Consider the following 21,819-nt stretch of genomic DNA (forward strand, 5'->3'; position numbering starts at 1 on the left):
ACAATTTTCCTTTGCTTTATTATGAACAGTTGGGGGTTTTAATTTGCCCAAAAGGCTGCCCCTGGCATTCTTTATATGAACAAAGTCGCGCTCAGGTTTTCCCGGGAAAGTTGCTTCTTGGACTGTTTATCCCTGAGTGTTGAATGCTTTGGATTGTCGTCTATTAAAACATGTTTATCTGGACGCAAGGGTCTCATCCCCAACTGCTCAAATCATCTGTCTGGCTTTGCATCACGCTGTATCATATTTGTACCTTTAAAAAAAAAAAAAAAACAGGATAAGTTTTGCTTGTTTAGTTTGTGTTTTCCTTTGTCCAAGCCACAAAGAAATTCCTGAATAAGATAAGATCTCACAGACAAAATTTTGGTGTAATAATAAGCAGCTGCTCCCTAAATGATTTCAGAGACTGGGTTTTAAAAGCCCATGATAACAAAGGCACAACGCCACATTCCACTCTGCTTTGGAAACCAGGGTCACACAGCATCCCTGACTGGGCCAATAAAGAACATTTTCAACCATTATTTACCATCTTGCTTTATAACTCTCTCAGTTCACAAATAATATGCAGTGATCTGACATTTGCTTTCTGAACTGTCCACTTACAGACTTTGGTTGGGATTTAGAAAAAGATTTCATGCTTTACGATGCTATTCCTTGAAGAGTTGTGGCATCTGGCAACAGTGACAAAATCTTTTTTCTATGTACCTCAGGATGCTATTTCTAAAGTGTGCTGTAAGATTAAATGGAATTCAAGATAAAATGGTGAGAGATAAGATTCTTACATCATATGTAATGCATATGATGTGTTTTCCATCCTTTAATAGGACAATGGTCAGGTCATCCTGCGACTCATCACATCAAACACGGAGGTTATAATTTTACACCTTCAGGAAAACACAGAGGAAACTCAAGGGCTGTTTTTCACCTTATGCATCACAAATATTCCAGCCTTAAATATTCAGTTCTAAGGTAGGGTGAAATGCACCCAGTGCCTCCCGAGAGAGTTTTGAGATCAGGTCCCAAAAACCACATTCAGAGGTGGTCTGGATAACTCGTGACCGCAGTATTTTTGCAGTGAGAACGTAAATGTGGTCTTAGACCACATCTAAAAGTACAACCTAGAGTTTACGTCCCATCCCGCTGTCTCTCTCAGACACCCAAACAAACAGTCAGCGACAGTTTACCTACACGCCCACCATACATATTAAACTGTAATAGCATAACTTAAAACTTAAGTTTGTTAAAAATGTTTGTAATATCGCTCTGTGGTTGCTTACACTAACATGAATTGTGTTTCTTCCGAATTCCTATCCCCTGAACATGAAAGTACAGTGTTCTGGGCTCCTGTTTGCTGCAGTCTTGCTGTCTTTAGCCTCTAATCAAAAAAAGTGTCTCCTCGCTGTGAGAAACAGCCACACATACCAATTAGAAACACCGTCCCCTCCATATTTTCCATTGTTCTTCATGCTATGCATGTCACAGCAGTTTCCCACGTTGCCAAAACAGCCTGTTATGTTGGAAGCAGACTTTTCACAGTAAAAAAAAAGAAGAAAAAAAACCCTATATAAAAGTAAGTATTACTATGTAAAGCTGAGATTAGTGGAAGAGGCATAAAATAACCAAAATAAATAAACGTTAGACGGTGAGTCGGGACATGAATATATTCACAGGAGATGCTACAATTCCTCTTCTGAAACCTCTCGGAGCTTAATTAGGTAGCATATTTATCAACACAATTTGCTGTTGATGTTTTTATCATTATATAAGAATACTAGCATAACTTGACAGCTACACCTTCAACTTCCTGTTCAGTTTCAGATTAATATAAAAACATCATACTTGCATCTATGTTGGCAGTGATTGGATAAACATAATATTCCCGTTATTGGGCCTGCAGGACCAGACACCCTTCTCTGGGGCTTAATTTTAGTGCATCTGTCAGGAGTTTGGCTCAGAGAGGCAAACGAGTTTAAATTCCTCCCTGTTTTCATACGAATCATTCAGCCAACACCTTGGGTTCAGCATAAACCTATAAACTCTCTCTCATATTCCATGTTAAGAGGAGGTTATGAGATCAGGGATGTGGAGCAGAGGGAGACTTTCATTAATTGGATTTTAGCATAACAAGAATCGTGAGGACATTTTAATATTTCACTGTTATTGTGGGATTTTTATAGTAAAATGATGTGAGCAGAGTGACTCGAGGTGTAATCTGTTCCAAGTTATGAACTAAAAACACTTTTTCCCACCAAACAGCAAAGCCGCTGCACGCAAGAGCAATAATATAGTGACTTAATTTAGTAAATAATATGTAACATGATTTCAACAAAGCAATAATTCTTTATCCATTGGCTATTTGTTAAAGTGAGTAGCATAAGGTTTTGGTGGAGAATCTGGACCCTGAATGGTCTTCTGCTGGGACTCAAAAGTATTTTAACAGAAATGTGTTTGGGTTCCAAGAATCGACACTGTCTGGTGAAAACCTCAATTAACGCGCCGGCAGTAAGAACGCAGCTTTCCCTTCTGAAAGGCATATAGAAATTATTCATTGCAGAACAGATGATGTTTAATGATCCAAAAATTGTGTTCCTCTACAGAATAAATGTCTCTAGGGCAGATCAGAGCACCTTGTTTGGATTTGGATGGGAACTTCATGCATTCCCTGTGACTATATAATAATTGAAAATGCAAGTGCAAATGGAGTGTTGAAGAAAAACAAGAAACAGCATTCACGCTAGCTGGGGCTTGTTGTCAAATCCCAGTGGAGACACTGTTGAGATGAGGCTTCACTACTTCCATCCACCTGCGCAGACAGATGAGCCGTTCAAATCAGGAGGTATGTGTGTCTCCTCTGGATAAGTGACGATAAATCAGGAAGGCCTTTGGAACGTATGTGCATGGAGGCAAAAGCCATGGCGGTGTGAGAGAGATGGAGGGGTGGGGGTGCGGTGTAAGGGCGAAGACTTACTAGAGCACATGTTGAGCTCTGGGCTGCGCATGCCGTAATATCCGGCCGGACAGTCGTGGAGACACTCCCCATACTGCCTCATCCTCTCCCGCCGCAGAAACAGGAAGAGTTTTGGCTGGCAGTTTACACACCCGTTGTCTCTGGAGCACATGGAGCAGCCTTTACAGATGGGGTACGCTCCATAGCTAGCTGTAGGACACAGGCGACAGACAGGACAGATCATTAACAAAACATGCAAATAAAACATATGCATGCTGTAACAAACTTGTAGGGAATAGCTCCTCTGGTGGTGGGCTTCGGGATAGTACAATTATTTTTTCATAGACTACCAACGGGCGGCCAATAACACAAGATTGTGACACACGGGAGCAAGAGGATGGACGTGTGTGTGAGCTTTCCAAGCAGGATTTGTAGAAAATCTGCAGACATGTTGGAACTCTGTCGGGCAGCAGATTCTGTGTGGGGGCTGCTCACTCTTGGTGGGAAGCGAGTGAACTTGAGGCGACAGGTTTGAATCTGAAGGAGGGCTGACCAGGAGGAGACAGCCGAAGAAGCAGAATGGAATCAAAACCATTACAGGTTTATCAGCATTCGGATCGGTCGTTTATGCAGACTGTGTCCTCTTTGGATGTTTGAATGCCTCATTTAAATTTATTCTGCTCAGGACTGGCCTCCTGAACAATCGTGTTGAAAGCTCCCAAAAGAACCGCAGCACCGCAAAAGACAAAGAAGCTATAAGGCGGTCCATTCCAGAATTAGTGATTTTCAGCGAAAACTCATCATCATTCGCTTACAGGAAAATGTCCTCGGGTGATTCTAATTCCTCTGAGATTCCCTCCAAGTCTTAAATATCACATGCCGCGAGTGAGTAGCAGCGATGCTTGAACTGAGCGACCTACCACATAGCCTCATAAAAGACGGAGCAGCTATTTGGACGAAGGTTGAGATCCTGAGCAGATCATCCGAGTTGCTGGCTGTGGATCTGTATATTACATTTCTTGAAGAAAATCTCCCAGACGAAAGGAAGCAATAAGTGGCCCCAGAGCAAGCATCGGTTTGTAATCATGTGAAAAATCAGTCAGTGGATTTCAGGATGAGCCAAACTTTGTGGAATCTCCTACAGCAGCCTGCTCAGATGTAAGATTAAGTGCTAATCAGATAAGCAAAATGTGTCGATGAAGGCTATTTTCAACAAACACTCCATCGATCATAGCAGGTTTCTCATCTCACGCACTGCTGACTGTCTGCAAGGTGTAAATATGAAAAGATCTGCTGGTTTCACTTGATCAAAATCACTGTTTTAAATACACAGGTGCATTTCTTTCTCTTACGAGAAAGGGTTTTTAAAAAAAAAAAAAAAAAAAACTGCTTGAAAATACAATGAATTTCATTTCAATGCTTCCTTTCGGTAAAAACGGACTGCAGCATTAGCAAACCTCATATATTCCGGTATAATATATACCCTGGTTGTGTGTACAGCAAACTGACATTCACATCAAACTTGGCCACATTTGCGCATGCAGCCCTCGCCAAAACTGAACACAGATCTGACATTAAGGCAAAGTCAAACTGGCAAAAGTTAAGAGGTTGGAAAGCTCCAGCCTCCAGCCCTACTTCACTAGGCTTTGCTTTATGACTCGTAACAGTGTGCTAATAGCATCAAACTAAAATAAAAGTAAAATCAAATCAAAGAACTTTGTTATTTTGGATCACGGGCCAGTGGAGAAATAACAGCCGGTGATAAAGTCCGGATCACAGGTCTTCCTCACTCTTTGTCAGATGTTTGTTGTGCTGTTGTTAATTTGGCTCACTGGGGATAACATAATCTCGCCTTCTGAAACCAGCACATCCCACATCCTGGAACAAGATTGGGAGAAATGCGGTGCGTTGGTGATAGAATGCCTTTTTTGGTGCTGATCTTGAGAGAAGGGAAAGGTTTGGGGGTTCAGGCCACAGTTATTTCAGGAAGGAGGCCACAATTCATGGCGTCTGCGAAGAGCGGTGTCAGGCTGAATGCTGGCATGATGCATTTAACTTGCATCCTGAGTGAAGAACTATCAGGAGATGATTTACAACAAGAGGGGAGCTGCAGGATAAATATCCGGAAGATGCTGGTGAGCGGCTTGGAACTTGTAAAAAAGGTATGCCAAAACATGTAGCTGTTTTGTGTTTCAGTGACGAGAACAGAACCGAATATCAAACACGAGTGAGTTTTGGTTCGGAGGTCTCAATCATTGCAGCCTAACATAATTTGGCAGAAACATAAAACTGTATGTTTAATGTGTTGGGGTGTGTGTGTTCTGAACCATGGATGTGGTTTTTGCCGTGCATATGCTGTCTTTCTCCAGTTCTAAAGTAGTCGACGTTCAAAGACATGATGTCCATCGCAGCACTGCAAACTCTGCTTGGACTCATGTTTCAATACATGCTCAACTACCCTCCATGGTCTTCTCCTTCCCCACAAATCATGTAATTCCTTGGCTCTTCAAGAGTTTCCTCTGTCAATCACAGAGGCCAAAGCGATCCCAAGACACAGAAAAGCCACATCGAAAGTGATCACTGAGAGATTATATGTACCATGTTTTACCACCCATCTATTCAGGGAGGAGAGAGCCGATTCCAAGTGCTACTTTCAACACATGACAAACCAATACCTCTTACTCTTTCAACCGCAGGGAACACGCTACATGAAACAAAACAAATCTGCTATTCTCACTCTGGCTGCTGAAGCTTGCTAAGTGCTCTGAGTACTTGTATACACAAAAGGTGGGTTCCATATGGAGAAGCATCTGCTGAAACATTTTAATACAAGACCTTAATTCATGTAGTACCTCATTATGTCATGGATACACGATAGAGGATTAAAAAAAAAGCTCCTGCTCTTTTTCCAGATGAAGGACTCTGCATCACTTTGCCATCAACAATATATTGCAGGCCAGGGATCACAGGCATACTTCAATACAGTAGATACACACTCCAACACAGTAGGGGGCAGTGTGCATGTAGGTCATTTAGCTAGTTTTGAGTTTCAACCTTCCTATTTCTATATCTCCTGTTCAGGTTGGAAGATAAACAGAAGCTGCTGCTGTAGACCACCTCAGTATTCAGCATGAAGACTAGTTTCACAGATAGCACTTGCGTTCCATAGCCACGGGGTTGTTGGAACGCTCACTCGGAAGCAGCTCAAGAGCAATTAGCGTCGCAGTCAGAAACACAAACTCCGTCTCAGGTAGGTTTTTATCCAAAGCAATAATGGCAGCCTCTTCTCCACGCTGCCAAGAACCTACTCGTATTCAAAGGAGTTCCACCCACGGCCAGCTAACTTCCTGCCTCTCACCAACCTACAGCTACCCATGAAATTGTTCACTTGAACCCGATCCAAATTGCCGTAACCTTACACCCTCACAGAGCAAATTGCGCGGAATCTTCGAGATCAAGAATGATGTGGGCTCCTGCAAGTCGATTCCGATAGAAGAAAAGAGTTTGTGGGGAATTTTAGCACAGCAGAAAACTGATACTTTGTAACCAATTTCAGGTTTTAAAAGGGACAGCTTTATTGCAATAGAAAAATAACACGCGGTAATGCCGTGAATTCTGCGAAGCACGGCACAAAATGAGCTGCAGTAAAGTTGCTATATCTGACTTTTAATAAAAGGGTTTTTTTAAAAAAGATCCTTTCTTTTTAATGGAAAAATTATGGACCAAAGGCAAAGGTAAATCAGATGTAGACATTTTTGTGGTCTGCCATTTGTTCACTTCAGTGGCAGCCTTGAGTGGGTAACGAAAATGTTTCGAACCAAAGCCAGTCATCACATCTTTAAAATTATACACCGCTTTATTAACTGTTTTTTTTTAATCCAATGAAAACATTTATGATACTGGGCACAGGGGCATAAAACATTCCTTAATGAGGTGGTTGTTTTGATTAGACTCAGATTCATCCTTTGGAAAATGGAAAATATATGTGCAAAATAGCAGCCTGCTTGACTGCAATGCAATATTATAAGAAAGCAGCAGATTTTCGGCCCGGCAAACACGAGGGTATATTAAAACAAAACTCTTTCTATTCTCACAGTCTTTCTCCTGTTTTCGAAAGGGCTCTGGTATGTAAATCTAATAATATAGATTGCAGTTGTGAATAACTGGCAGCCATTGTTTTAAAGACACGTACAGTACATCCTGTGTGAGAAAATATAGCGTCATCAAGTAGCACGACAAAAAAAGCCATTCAAGGCACTGTCTCAGTCATTTCCAACTAAACACATCATATGGTAAAGATGGAAGTCCTCGAGATTTGGAGTCACAGCAGCAGGTCAAGAAAACGTTGTGCTCCCATGTGGAAAACATCACAATCACCCAGAGAATTATACCCTTTCTTCATGGCACAAAGTACCATTATTGTTTATTGTCCACCTCCCTTATTCCCTCTCTCAATGATGGATTAACTGCTCCTCCACTTTAGATGAAACAGAGAAATCTTGGGATGGAAAGAAAGGGGCAGATATGGGCCAGAGTGCCGCTGCAGTCACCAGTCGATGAGCCACCAACCAAACTGTAAAGGAGCGGCCGCCGCTTTCTGGATCTCTGATGAAACCGCAGAGCGGTCCGGCTCGGGACCTGCAGTCGTGAAATGCAGCTGAGCCAACAGTGTCACCCCTCACGCTCAAGAGTCCACCAGCTGCTCTAATGCCTGAATGCTGTTCAAGCTTGTAAAGGCTGGTACACGGAAAATGACATCAAACCACATCGTTTTTTTAGAGGGCCCGTCACTTTATTTGTCATGGAACTGGAAGTTGTAGTCGGGTCAAGAGCTGCTGTAGTCAACATGGTGTGGCTAAGATGGGGGTCCTCTGGGTCCGTGCACTGAAGGCTCGTTTCTGTTCCAGCTTAGCAGAAAATATGCTGCAGTTGCCTCTGACTTTGACCCAGCTGGAAATAGTCAGGTTTAAGGGTTGACATTTTTCCCCTAGTTTACTTTAACAGATCATACTGTAAGCACGTGTTTATAATTTAGGACAGTTCTGCTTCTTATAATGATTTTGCAGCACGAGGCTGAGCAAACACATTCGCTGTCGGATACATCAACTCGGCCAAACTCTTCCCGGGACACAAGTCCACCAGCTGAGGCGTGCGACGTTCAATTAAAAGGGTGGCAGTTTACACAGGGAATGGGTAAAACAGGCAGCGGCGGTTCAAATGGGAACCTGGAAAATGGGGGCCAATTTAAAGCGTCACTTTTTAGTATGCAATAAAACAGAAGCTGGTGTAATTTACACAGAGGTGATTGAACAGGTTGAACCACAGTCACATGCAGGTGAGAAAGCTCGCTATGACTCACAGTGTGACCACATCATACACGGTGCCTTTTATTTGAAGTTATGATGCTCTGGCAAATGGATTTAGACTCTCCTGCTTGGAATTCAACAGAATGATTGAGCCATGTCACTTATGGGGCAGCAAGATTCTATAAAGATTTTTCCATTTGTGAGAGGTAAATACAAAAATGACTTAATAGCAGGTCAAAAGGCAGTCCAGCAAATATGGGATGCAGACTAACAATCGCTTTGTGGTTTTAATTGGAAAATGGTCAGATTGAAACCCTGACAGCTCTGAGTCAATGGAAATACTGGCTATTCACCTTTTCACCCCATCTACTCAGCAAAACATCATGATGTTCACCCCTGAACTCTCCCTACCTTCATAGGAAGACACTTCATTTGTTTTCTATCTTATTTGAATGTATGTATGATGGATTTCACCTTAAATCCCACGTCAAGGTTCAAATCTCACATCTGGATCCCCTGATGTGAAAGACACCTCATATTTTGTTGGAGGAATTGTTGAAATGAAAGTGGACATGTGCTAGGCTCTTGAAGCACCACACCAAAAGGCACCGTGACCCATGACCTCTCCAGTCATGGCAAGCATGAACTTGGTGTAGTGGTTCAGAACCAGTACTCCCTCTTCATCAGATTCTATAAAGGACTGTATGCTTTAGGCAAAAAGATGTTTGTTTTCAGACATCGTTTGTTTTTCTGCCCAAAATACTAGAAATTTGTTGGGGGGAAAAAAATCCCAAATTTACCAAATTCGAACCTGCCTGTATTGCATTAAAACAGAGCCCCGAGCTCCAGTAGCTCAATAAGGCCTTGCAAAGAAATTAATTGCTTTTTAATGTCGTTGGCAACATAGTTTGAACATGAAGCCTGTTATTAGTTTTTACTTATTATAAAGTCACACGATGATCAACACATGTGCAAAAGGACTTAAAATGACCTGCAGGAATGTTTTGGGTTTTTTTGTCTGGCCTCATTATCTAAGAAAAGCGTGTGAGTTTCTTGTGTTCTTACCAGACTTTCCCAACCAAAGCAAAGGGCTAGCGTGAGTGCAAAATGTAGCAGCAATCTTCAAATGAGCTTCCTTCTTGCAACATAGCCATGGTCTTGATGATCTGAGATTTGGTTCTGGATCTAATTGTAAAAGCAATGATGAACCAATAAACACTACAGACTTGGTCCATTTAAACCTCATTATGACAATTGCATAATTCCTGATTTCTGATGGTTAGTCTTGGGTAAAGATCTTTTGTCTTTTATCATCACAACTATACGGAGAGCTTTGAAGATGCGCCCAATCTCAGTTCGTGGTTTTATTCTTTTGATTAGCACTGCACTGTTTCAGAGGTTGGAGGTCAAATACACCAACAGCGATCAATGGAAAGATTGGTGTTGGTCTCTCAAAGGGGGATGTTTGGATTAAATTTCATCCACTAAAGCTGAGAAATGTGTTTCCTTCTGTCAAAAAGACAGGGCAACATGGAGGAGTGGCTCTGATTATCCCATATGTTGGTAATTTATCACACATAAAACTCACACCTAATTTTCACACCTGTAGCCCAACGTGCTGGAAGTCTAGTAATTCACTCAATCACACACACACACACATATGCACGCGTGTAGTCCCACACACAAACATGCGGTGCTGAGTGGGTTCTGGCCGTGGGTTTCCTCCCTCTGTGTGGGAGGGGAACAGGGACATCACAGGCCAGGATCAGGAGAGTCCACGGGCATGCTCGGCATATTTGCACCCCATGCAGCAAAACTCTCTCTCAACAAAAGCCGTGCTCACACTCTCTTCCCCATTTGTCATCACCTTGACTAAACTCATCCTGACCTCCAGCTCGCACATCTGAAAAACACCAGAGCTGGATGTGGTTTTGACACAGTTGCCAGAAAGCATGCTATGGCTACAAAACCAGATGAGAGCTGTGCTGAAAAAGTTCTACAGTCAACTTATTGAACTGAAATCAGTCGGTAGAAAATATCCTCATCCTATGCACCCATTCATTTATTTTGTTACACTGATTGTTAAACAACACACAAGCTGCCGCTGCTGCCGTGGTAGTAAAACCTTGGTGTCTGTCCGGCTGAGAAACTGTGGAAACAGAATGCTTTTTTACTCCACTTACATGAAACAAGCTACTCCTCTGTATGGCAGGCTGATGTGCCAGGCCTTCCCTGATCCACAACAGGCACCTTGGCAACACAGAGACAACTTGACAGATGCACAAGGTTGATGTTATTTTTTGGTTAATTCAGCCACTTTCTGGCTCTACAGAAATGACATGGGACACAAACTCCTCACACGGGGTGAAGTTCTACAATTTCACATCGGTTTCCCTGCCCTCCCTCTAAAAGGCACAAAATAATTAGCATTGGAGATGCAGACAAAACCTGGCTGCTAACTAACTCCAGCAAAATCTAGCGTCTACCACAAAGTTGTGGCTCATTAACCCTTTAAGAGGACACAACCTGGCACCCCTCCGAGCTGGCCGAGGCCAGAGGGGAGATGTGAGTCAATAGTCAGGGTCAAAAGTGGAGTGCACCACAGGGGACAGATGGCAAATACCTGGGCTCACTTTCACACATGGTGCCTGCCCCCCCCCCCCCCCCCCCCCAAACATGAACATCAAAGTCTTAAGTTTCTCTTCTGAAACATGGGCTGGATCCAATATCACGGGGTTAAAAAAAAAAACAACCAAAAACTGCTGTTGTGTTTTACCTAATCTGTCACTGAACAAGGTGGAGCCCATTTTCTTATCAAAATGAGAAGAATATTGCTGTTTTTCTACTAGGGAGGCAGAAAGGTTTAGCACAATGCAAGTAACCAGCGGACAGCAGGTGCCTTCTCCCTCACACCCTCTTCAATATTGCAGCTTGTACAAAATCCCCCCGAACAGAGTTGAAAAGATCAGAAGACCCCTGTGGCTATGTGTGAACTATTTTAAAAAGTGACTCCATGTGCCTCTAATTAAATGTTCACTAAAGCCAATCAGATTGCAAGGTGCCCAAAAACAGAGACGTCATTTGAGGAGGAAACACAGAAGAAAATGCAACATAAACAAAGAAAGATATCGTATGTCTCAATACATTCTGCCCACATGTGTTGAGGTGGGCCCTTCTTTATATAAATAGTATGTATTTTACTTTTTCCCCATGTTGCAGAACAAAGCATCCTGTTTGTTGTCGCCATACCTCTGTCATTTTCCATGATGCAACACTGGAGGCTTTTCGTGACCGAAGCTACTCTGGAGGCTTTGGAAGCAGAAAAGTCTAAAGTTCGACCGAATAGACTCGCCTATTTTATGGAGCAGAACCAACCCCTGCACTGTACTTTATGGAGATGATTCTGTGCCTTCGGTGATGAGATCCAGCCCAGCATTATCCATTACACTTCACCATGGTCCATTACTGCACCAAGGCGGTACCGTCTCTGAAGCCATTAGCTGGTAAACACATAAACCGCGTGTGACCCCATCTACACATACCTATTAGTTAGGGGTCCTGTTGGTGACAGCTGTTTATACAGCTTAAGGCGCTGCTCCTGAGACCTGGCTCCAGTCCAAATAAAATAATATTCAGTTTAGAAAATTCTGCAAAGAACACAATACACACATAGAAGGGAGAAAAGAGTGACTTCTCTTCATATCCTTAGACTCGTTTGACTACCTGGTCTTGAAACCCAAAATTACTGACAAACTCCTGAGGGCAAGAGGAGAGCTACCACAACTGATGGTCACGACACAGCTTGTAAGCTTTACTGTTCTTCCACATTGTGTGTGTGCATCATCGTGGCAGCCCAAGTGAGGTCCACAAAGATGAGGACAAGACAAACAGCGACAAAAACCACAACCGCATGACAACCGAGGCAGATATGTGCTGTCTTAGAGTGAACAGGGCCGGCGGGTATTGGACCCAGTGGTGGCGAAACGTCTTGGTTTAAAGTTACACCATTGTTACAAGACGTGACTGCTGAGCAGGAAGCATCATCCAGCGTGTCCTTAATGAACCTACATTGGGAAGTGTCTCGTATTCTGAAATGAGAAATCATTTCACAGATCTTTCCTCTGGGTGTTATAACAGTAGCTAATAATGAACAGCCCTAACTGTTCTGCTTTCCTCGACATCTGTGAGCGCATTGTGTCATTTAGTTCAGCTTTCAGCTGCAGTATAGCAGCAAAGATAAAAACAGAAAACAAAAACCGTACTGAAAGGATTGCTCATCCATGGTGGCTGAAAGATTTAAAGACATGGCCAATTTGCAGCTGATGTTACCCACCATAGCAAAATGGCACATAAAAGCTGATATTCATTCTTTTCTTTTCTTTTTTTAAAAAACATTGTGTGTGTGTGTGTGTGTGTGTGTGTGTGTGTGTGTGTGTGTGTGTGTGTGTGTGTGCGCTATGGAGGAACAAGCAAACCGCTGTGCTGCCTTGAGACAAAATATTATGTCCTGTATCTTCCATTACATGACTGATCTGAAGTGTTATTGCTTTGTTCTGATGACAGACAGATTCATGTCTCATTCAGTCACTCCAGTGTGGCTCTGCGTATCCTCTATTCCCATCACGGACAATGAGCAATGAGCTCAACACTGAGGCCTAGTAATGACTCCCAGTCTTCCTCTTGATTAAAAACACACCAGTGCTTCTGCACTCCGCAGGCAGCCATGAGGCCTTTTCTCTCATCGCACCAAAAGGCATGAAAACAAGGAGATAGAAGCCTCCGCCAGCCCAGACATAGGGCCAAGAAAATAAAAAGCCTTACACACTACACACGGTGCTTCAATCCCAAATAGTTAAGTCCTAATCCCAAAGGCGAGTTTTTAAGCCTATGGGTGCAGGATTACCAATACCAACCCAAATCTCAGTCAAAACCATTCTCTGGCCAGCACGTCTATGGTGGCGCTCAAACATCACGTCATCTTTTCAGGCTTCACACTGTTTCATCACATCATTGCTCTGGTGGGCGGCAGGCAATTGTGGGTGCAGCTGCACCTTTACCTTTACCTCCCATATGTAGCCCAAATTACAGGCTAGATCCACCCAAGTACTTGTTATTGCATCAGGCCAGCTCACTTCCTGTCAATACAAAGGCTCTGCATGCTGAGCTTTATATTCATGTGGCTTGTAAGCATAATTAGAAGTCCCATAAAACCGGGGGGAAGGGGGAGCCCTGTCCATCTGTCGAGTGTTACGGGGCGAGCTCCTGGGATGTCGATGCTGCACTTGAACAGCATCGATAAAGCCAAATAAAGACATTTTCTTTGAACATTACGTCATCATTTGGTCAGAGAGAAGCAACGACCACTGTAGTTGGGATAAAGTATTTGATTTGGCCTGCTTATAGTTCAACTTTTGATTTTTACTGTCAATGAGAAGGTCCTGGGTTCAAGCTCCAGTGGAATCATTGACTTTTTAAATTATCCAGTGTAGAATAAATTAAGTAGATCTATCTAAATCTAATATTTTGTACAAGATTGCCTCGGTTAACCACTCACCCGTTCTAACACTGGGCCTAACAATCCAACAAACCGGAAGCTTCCACCAAAATCCTGCACACTGTAACTTTGAGTGTCGTTTAATCGTTTCGTGAACAGCAAAAAGGAAATTGAACTTTTCTTTTAAACAAGAGCGATTAAATTACACCTGAGGGGGTTCAAGCTTTGGCTCGCGGCTACTCTCCTACCTGTGAAGCCATTGTATGTGTGTGTAATGCTCTTTTTTGTGCTGTTGTTTTAAGTGTTAGTCCCACATTAGGGTTTTTACAACCCAATAAATCTGAGAGAATCAGACCAAATTGGCTAGTCATATTTAATAGCCTTATAAGGAAGCGTATTAAGGTGTAATTACTATGTGGGCGTGCATAGGTGAGGCTTACAAAATTGTTCTGGAGGGACACGGCCGTTTTTGTTTCCAATCACCACGCGGAAATATGGAGCATGTTAAGAGATTTTACATATTAAGTTTGTTTTATTTCACATTTCCGAAAAAAATTGAATTTTTATGGCATGGTAAAATGTAGCCCAAAGTAAAGCCATCTGTTTGGCATTCAGCCTTGCCAACATATTTGTCCTGCGATGACAATGATGGAGGTTGAAAAAGAAGATTCCCTCAAGGATTTCTCCTCCTGCAAAATATCAAGGGGAGAAAAAAGAGGGACAAAATCTACTCACATTAGGTTTTTACGTGATGTGATAAAGTGAGAAGAAGTGTCATAAAACGCTCTTGCGAACTGGGCTCTGCCACTGAACAATGACGTGAATCCATCGTTTCCCCTCCCTGCCTCATTCATTTACATAAACACAGTATTTTTTTTGTTTAAAAGTCATTACAGGGATTTACACTCAATTTAAGGGGAAAAAAAGATGGAAGTGGAACAAATCAGCAGCACTTTGTCACGCAGACCCTGAGAGAATCCGTCTCTCGGAGAAAGTTCATGCCACTGCATGTTTTTTCCTCTACTGGGTTTTTTCCAGCAGTGTATCATGGCCATGAGTGTACTGAGGAGCCTTTCAGTGGCTTCATCTGATACCGCTGTGACTTGGAGTAGAAGCTGCGCTACGGGCCAGGCTTGACATGCATGGGTTAGTAGGTCAAACAAGGAGCTAGTCTTTCGAGGGAGTTTTGAGGCTGGGTCAGACTAATGTGATTTATCAATACACCACATAAGCAAGTCATTGTCTGTCACAGCCACAATAATCCCCACGACAGACCCTGCACGTGATTGGTCGAGAAGTCGGGGCTGTTTGATACCAATCTTGAGTCATTGTCATGATTACAGCATCGTGAACCTGCAGTGTTGGGCTCTCTCTCTCTCTCTCTCTCTCTCTCGCTCACTCTCCCTCTCTCTCGCTCACTCTCCCTCTCTCTCACACACACACACACAGATTCAGATTTAAGCTTATGGAGACTTGGCTGATGTGGCCTGGGAGAGAAAAGGCCGATCTCTGTTCCTTGATGCTGGAGCTCTGGCTCAGGTCAAGACACAGCTCACTGTAATCCCTCTCAGGTGATGCTGCTCGCATTCAGCCATTTCCAGCTGATCTGCTTAAAGTTGCCACCCCCATTAAACAGCCTCCATCTCCCCTTCAATCAGTTCAAACTCTGCCGAGGATGACAGCAACAAGGGAGAACTGTTTCACTCCCATGAAGTGATCGGTCTGGCATTTCACATGAATAAAATAGACTAACAGCTCCTGTTCACATCATCGGGATTAGTGTGACATCATGTGAGAAGGCTTTAAGAAACATCCCCTTCCCTTTTTTTAAGTAGCAAAGCTCATTCAAGAGCAATATCTCACCTTTCTTTCATAGGAAGCACTTCATCGTCGTTTTAAATTAATATTTTTTCACATTATATTGTGCCCAAGTCTTAGCTCCGATCTAAACACCTGCAAACATTAAGGGAGATTTCACTTAACTTAGACCTGATTGTTTTTAAAAACAGCTAATGATTTTCTTATTTACAGCACTTATAAATTCTGTCAGAACTGTAAAAACATATATACTCATTTAAAAATCCCATTTATATCATTTTATGTGGGCCAAACTAATATCTCAGAGCATTCACAACAATGAAACCCATATTTGTGTGTATTTTGTCACCACACACCATTTTCCTACAGCCAGTACATGTCGTTCACCTTTGACCTCACTTCTTCTTCCATGCTAGGCTCCACAGCCTTCATCTAACTACTCATGTCCTTCAAAACATCTGGCAACTCTGTTGAAGTAACAGATTACAAGGCTGAATGTGATCTGAGGGAATGCTGTAGCCTGCTGGGAATTCAGATTTGCGATTTCTGGCAAAAGGCGGTGGGACCGACGGTATCGGGTATCAACTTATCTCTACTTTTGACCACTATTACCGAATCATTTCTGGTTTAAATAGCTCAAGGTCTCTGCTCTTTTCCTCTTTTCCTTCAGGCAGCACTGCTACCCCAGCCTGATTTTATATAGTCAGCAGGTGGCATCATTAGCCAGAGAATAAAAATGAAAGGCAATACCCTTGGTGATATCATGGAAGGGCTTGATGGACTCCATCTCCTGCTTGTAACGGACAGGAGAGGGTGAGGGTGTAATGAGATGTTACATTAATATGTTTTGTCTCTCATTTTACATGATAGAATCCTACTGAGGGCTAAACAGGAGGTTGAGTTCTGCTATGCAGTGAATAAACTTGAGATTTCCTCAGAAAAGATGCTAATCGTGCAGCAGCGATCCTTGTTTTTCATTTGACATCGCTGATAATCAGTGCATTATCTTTCACACCTAATGAGGGTTGTGATGGCACAGACAAATATTTCCTTGAAAAACTGGAAAAGCAATTTGTTCAACTATGTGTTTCATTACGCTCAACAAAACCTGTTGAGAGCAGTGCGTGGTCAAAGAAGGTTTCGAACGTGTCTGGGTCTCAACACTCCTGAACGATTTGGAAAGCTCTCCGTGCGTGCCAGACAGGCTGTGTATAAAGCTGTCACAGGAACCTCGGGGGCTAGAAAAATATTCAAGCATTTCTTGGCCTGTGGGACAGTGATATCTTACACATGCGTCTTTCAATATATCCACGATAAATAAAGGAAGGAAGCAAATACCAAAGGATTGGCCGTCTGCCACAGCCTCCTGGCACTTTGGCCGAAAGCGCAGCTAGCCTAAAAACGCAGTTTTTAAAACATTTTTCTAAAATCCGCACAGTATGGAATTATTTTAACAAGCATTACATCCAGTGTGGGAGCTGACAGTAACAATGTGGGGTTTATAGTGCATGGCCCAAAGCTATTCCCGAGGTCAAATTTGTAAGTTAACCTCTTGATCTCATCCCCATTGGTTAACCCAGCACAAACCACCGGTCTCTCTCACTCTCTCTCTCTCCCTCCTTTCTCCTCTTTCTCATGAACACAGACAAGGCAGATAAAGACAGATAGGAGGAATTTCTGCTTAGCTGTCCAAAATACACTTCAGACAAAGGAAGAAAGATTGTATCTCCCCAGCATTGTTTGAGATCACACAGTCATCGGAGAAAGAAACACGCAGAGGAGCTGAGAAACCTGTGTGTGCCAGTACCCCGCAGAGACTGCCTGATTATTTGCAGATGGGCAGTGGAGGGCTTGCAGAGTGTGGAGGTTCCCCCTGGCACACAGCACAAATGATTAAATCTGTGCTTCCCTCTCACACTTAACTTTGACTGACTTTATTCCCCCGAACCACCTCATCGCACGAACCGATTGGTACTGTGCAAAAGTCTGCCGCTCGTGCGCAATTCTCAACAAGTCTCCCTTCGCGGTCACCCCGAGGACCTTTGCGGTGTGTTATGTCACACTTTCTGAGCAGGGCTCGACAGGGGCCACTTTCTTAATCCCACTGTCTCCTCATTCATTCAGAGTATAGAGTAGTATTTGCGAAGGGGCTGATCCCCGGCTCAAGCCCCGCGCCTCCGCTGAGCGATTGTTATGCGGGTTTCCTACCAACTGTTCAAAGCGGTTATGAGATCAATTAAAACCAGCTTAGGGGCTGGAGAGGAGACGTGCAATTCATAAGTCAGGAGAGGGGGTATTCCGGAACTATTCATTAAATCACTCTACAATGCGCCCCCTTTCCCCCAGTCAGCAGCTTCAGCTCCGTCCACACCAGCAGCCTTTGACAGTTTCACATATAAATAAAGTGGCCATTGTTGAGGCCATGACAGTGAGAAATAACATTAGTAGCCCGTCCGACCACGGGGGTTTAAATACGACCAGATGAATATTGATTTAAAAGCGCTTGTGCACATTTTACGCACATTTTACGCATTTGCCCCGATACTGGGATCCTTACATAATGATGATAGCCGTGTTCGGAGTTATTAAGTTTTATCAGATGTTTAAAGGCTGAATTTCTTTCACCGTAAATGTGTGGGATGTCCCCATATTGTAGTTTGTATTGGATTTGCAACGCTCACAATCAGGCATCCATCATCAATTCAGCCAGAATTTGATATCACGTCTTTCTAACTCCCGCCTACTGTGCGCGTACAATGTGCCCATTGGGAAACTACCCACGGCTTTTACAGCCTGGGTGAGCACCCTTGTTTAGGACTGTTGTCTCTGGTGACCCACACACTCAGAGCCATCTGTTGAAGTCAATCCCTGGATGCAGCCTTTTAAATGTGTGGGCTACAACAACCTTTTTTTTTTTTTTACCTCTTTTGTTTCTCCTCCAGCGGTGCGAGGGTGTCTGACAGTTGCTGTACTCCATACAGTTCAATACGATCAGGGCAAATGAGAATAGTCGAAACTGCATCTGGACGGCGGTTTGTTGCTCCGATTTCAGGAAAACGGTGCCAACGGGGCTCGGAAGGATTTCTCTGACTTCGAGGCGTCCTGTTTCTTTTGATGGTTCTCCTAAGTGTCAAACATCAGACGAGATGCGACATGCTTTCACGCCGCTGATTGGGATCATTTTATGAAGCGCAGTGGTCCTCCAGTCCTCCAGTCACTACAAGTGTCCGTTTCGGTGCGCAGCGGGGAGGACGACAAATGAGTTTATCGTGATAACAGCGTGATGAAATCAGCAGCTTCCTAAACTGTGATGCGTAAAGGTGATAAGACGGTGATTCATAAAAGGAAAGACACAGATCTTTTGTGTGTTAATGATTTGGGACAACCACAGATGCAAAGTCAGTGCTCGACAGACCCTCCGAGACGAGGCTCAGCCGTGCGTAATAGTGGCCAGGACGCTCCGCGCTCGTGAATGTCTTACATCAGACGGGTGTGTAAACTCGTGATCCACTTCTAGGTTCCCTCGGATTGCAAGTGCTGCTCGGGAACACGTAGCATCCCTCTTTGTATGAAATTCGTTGCTCCAAAATACAACTGCGGTCCGAGCAGTGGGGAAAAAAAGGTGGTCGGAGTCAGAGAAGAGGAAAAGTGTTGGTGGTTAAAAAAAAAGATGCGATCCCTCTTTCTTCTTGTCTTTAAAAGCTTATTCCGTGCGTTTTTCTTGTCCCACAACACAACAGAACTCACATGTGTTGCTCTCTCTGCACCGCCGGTGTGAATGAGTGGCTGAGTTTTGCGCGCTGCTGAGTCTGACTGGCTCAACTGGTCCTGATGCTTGCTGCCCTTTTCCTGATATAGAGCGGCGACGCTGTCACGTGTGAAGATTACAAGTTTTGTGTTTCGTCTGATTTCAGATGTTAAAGATGACATTTGGCGTAGTCCCCCACCCAGCCCCTAAACACACACACACACACACACACCTCAGCGCACCCCCACACACTGGTCGGTAAAAGGTTGCCTCCGGGTCCTAGCGGGAGCAAAAAGTGGAAACATCCATAAGGGGAAAAATGTGATTTTTGTTAGAAGGTATGGGTCTGCAGCTGGGCTGCCTTTTCTGGATCCTGTTTCATTCCTCTAATGGAGTACCATTTTTGTAATAGCAGTATCAAAGATACCATCACTTTCCTTCGCTTGATTTGAGTTTCAAGTTTTGCTCTTAGTTTTTATAGCTGAGATAACTCTGCGGAATAATTAGAGGTTTAACCCCCCAGAAAGCAATTATCTGTAACGAGGCGGGGGCGCAAGTCAACCATCTCGTCACACCTCTTTTATTGCGCACCACCCTCCCCCTTTACTCCCCTAAAACTACTGATAATCGTTGGGGAGGTCATAATTGTGGAACATAAATAAATCATCGGGTACATGTAAGTTTTCCCAGCCCCCGGGGGCCTTTCACACTGACCCCAGCGACAGAGACATACGTGACGGTCGATAGTTTGCACCCGCTTACCGGGAAATCATTGACGGGTGAGGGAGGGGGGGTGACTCGGGGAAGGAGTCAGATGTGCGAGGATGATCTTCCCGTTGGAGGAAGATGTGGATGCTCTACCCGCATCAGCCACTAGGTGTGGCACTTAATCTGTTATTTATTCCCAGAAATGATTTTCATTAGAGAGCCGCCACGGTCCAGGGCAGAGGCTGAGCATCTGTCGAGAGAAGAAGTTTCCTGCGAGGAAAATCATGTGGAAAAGGTCAACCTATGTTGTTTATTTCTTCCATTTTATTTTTGCAACTTTGGCCACCCTTAAAGATCATCTTGACCTTCCCTCCTCGACGTCGCAAAATGTCATTTTCCACCGTGGTTTTTCACCTTAAATACAGCAGAAATCAACAAGATGTCCACCCTCAAGCAGTAAAACATAAACTCATTCTAACACATGAGTGCAAGTTTCCATTTAATCACTGGAACTGATTGAAACGAAAATGTAGGTGGGGGTGGGGGGGAAACCTCTAACAATATGTTGAATAAAAAAGGTGGAATCATGCTTGTTTCCTCGCCAAAACCTATGGTGACCTTTGTCCTGACTGTTTATTTATTTATCCAGAGAACAGCGACAGACGCTGCGGTCAGGACGGCTGTTAGCCACAGGCAGTGCTTCTGGTTTGGACTGCTCTCTAAAACAACATCTGAGAGTGCACGCTTAAGGTGAATGTGATAATTTAGGCCTCCGACACTTTTATTTTCATGACGTGTCATGGAGAAAGGAGAATGAACCCATTGCTTTATTTCCTCCCATCCCTGCTCTCCTAGGCATAGCAATGCACATTAAGTGGAGGTGACGTCAGTATTGGGACTGTCTGGCTCAAAGCCCTCAGCACCATAACAGCAATGAGGGGAGCTGCTTCACACCCTGCTCATCAGGGTTTCAGAGGGGGGTCTGCGGGACTGGACCTCATCCTCGCAAGGTAAAGAGAAAGAAAGAAAGGGACGTTTCCAAACCACAGTGGTCATCCAAGTTAAAAAGTTTAAAATGTCAAGGAGAGGATCAGAGCGTGGAAATCCGAGAAAGTTATACTTAGAGAGTCTTCGTGTTTGTAGCTGGGAAGAGGCAAACCAGAAATAATCCGACATGACATTTGCAAACAAAGCTGAAACATATGTACAAATACAACTTTATAGCCACCGTAAATCTCCCTGACAAACCATCTCACCTCCAGGTCCCTTCGGTGGGTCTTCTGGAGGCAGGAAGTGAAACCTGAAAACATTGACTGGTCAGCTGGAAATCTCCATCTGGTCATGAACTTTGTGTAGAACAAAACAAGCCTGCAATTAAAGGATGGGCCTGCCGCCAGGTTTACTCTCCTAAAAGATTGAGAGTAAAAAATATATAAATGGATCATTTTTTGACAAGGGGTTTTCTCAAATACATCGTTAGAGCTGGCTAAATGACATTAGCAACTGTGGTGATATAGCTGTGACAACTGTGAGCTTTCACCCAGCCTTCAAGCCTAAAACTAAGTGAAAGATACATCAGCCTTTTAGGATCGCCTGCATGGAGTCGGTGAGACCTTCTCCACTGACAACGCACTCTATATTTAACTGGAACGATGCCAAGGACAGGGTTATACCAACTCATACCACAGGAAGCTTCAGCTCATCCTCATTCATCTGCAGCACCACGAAGGCGTCCTACAGCCACGCACACATTTTCATAACATGGTTCTCGCTGGTGGAGTTGTGAAGGCTCAGACAA

The 21,819-nt window shown here is 43.6% G+C and overlaps 1 protein-coding gene across 1 annotated transcript in view; it reads right to left on the reverse strand.

The window, feature by feature from the left end:
- Positions 1-19,523, reverse strand: part of rspo2 (R-spondin 2) — a 42,769-nt gene extending 23,246 nt beyond the window's left edge. Inside the window, exons 1-2 of the mRNA XM_057045698.1 lie at positions 18,488-19,523; positions 2,969-3,157 (exon numbers count right to left, since the gene is read on the reverse strand). Coding sequence (XP_056901678.1) covers positions 2,969-3,157; positions 18,488-18,587 — 289 coding nt within the window. The 5' untranslated portion in view covers positions 18,588-19,523. The remainder of the gene's footprint in view (positions 1-2,968; positions 3,158-18,487) is intronic.
- Positions 19,524-21,819: the final 2,296 nt, after the last annotated feature.

Source organism: Takifugu flavidus, chromosome 10 (assembly GCF_003711565.1).
Source record: "Takifugu flavidus isolate HTHZ2018 chromosome 10, ASM371156v2, whole genome shotgun sequence".
Taxonomy (NCBI): Eukaryota; Metazoa; Chordata; class Actinopteri; order Tetraodontiformes; family Tetraodontidae; genus Takifugu; species Takifugu flavidus.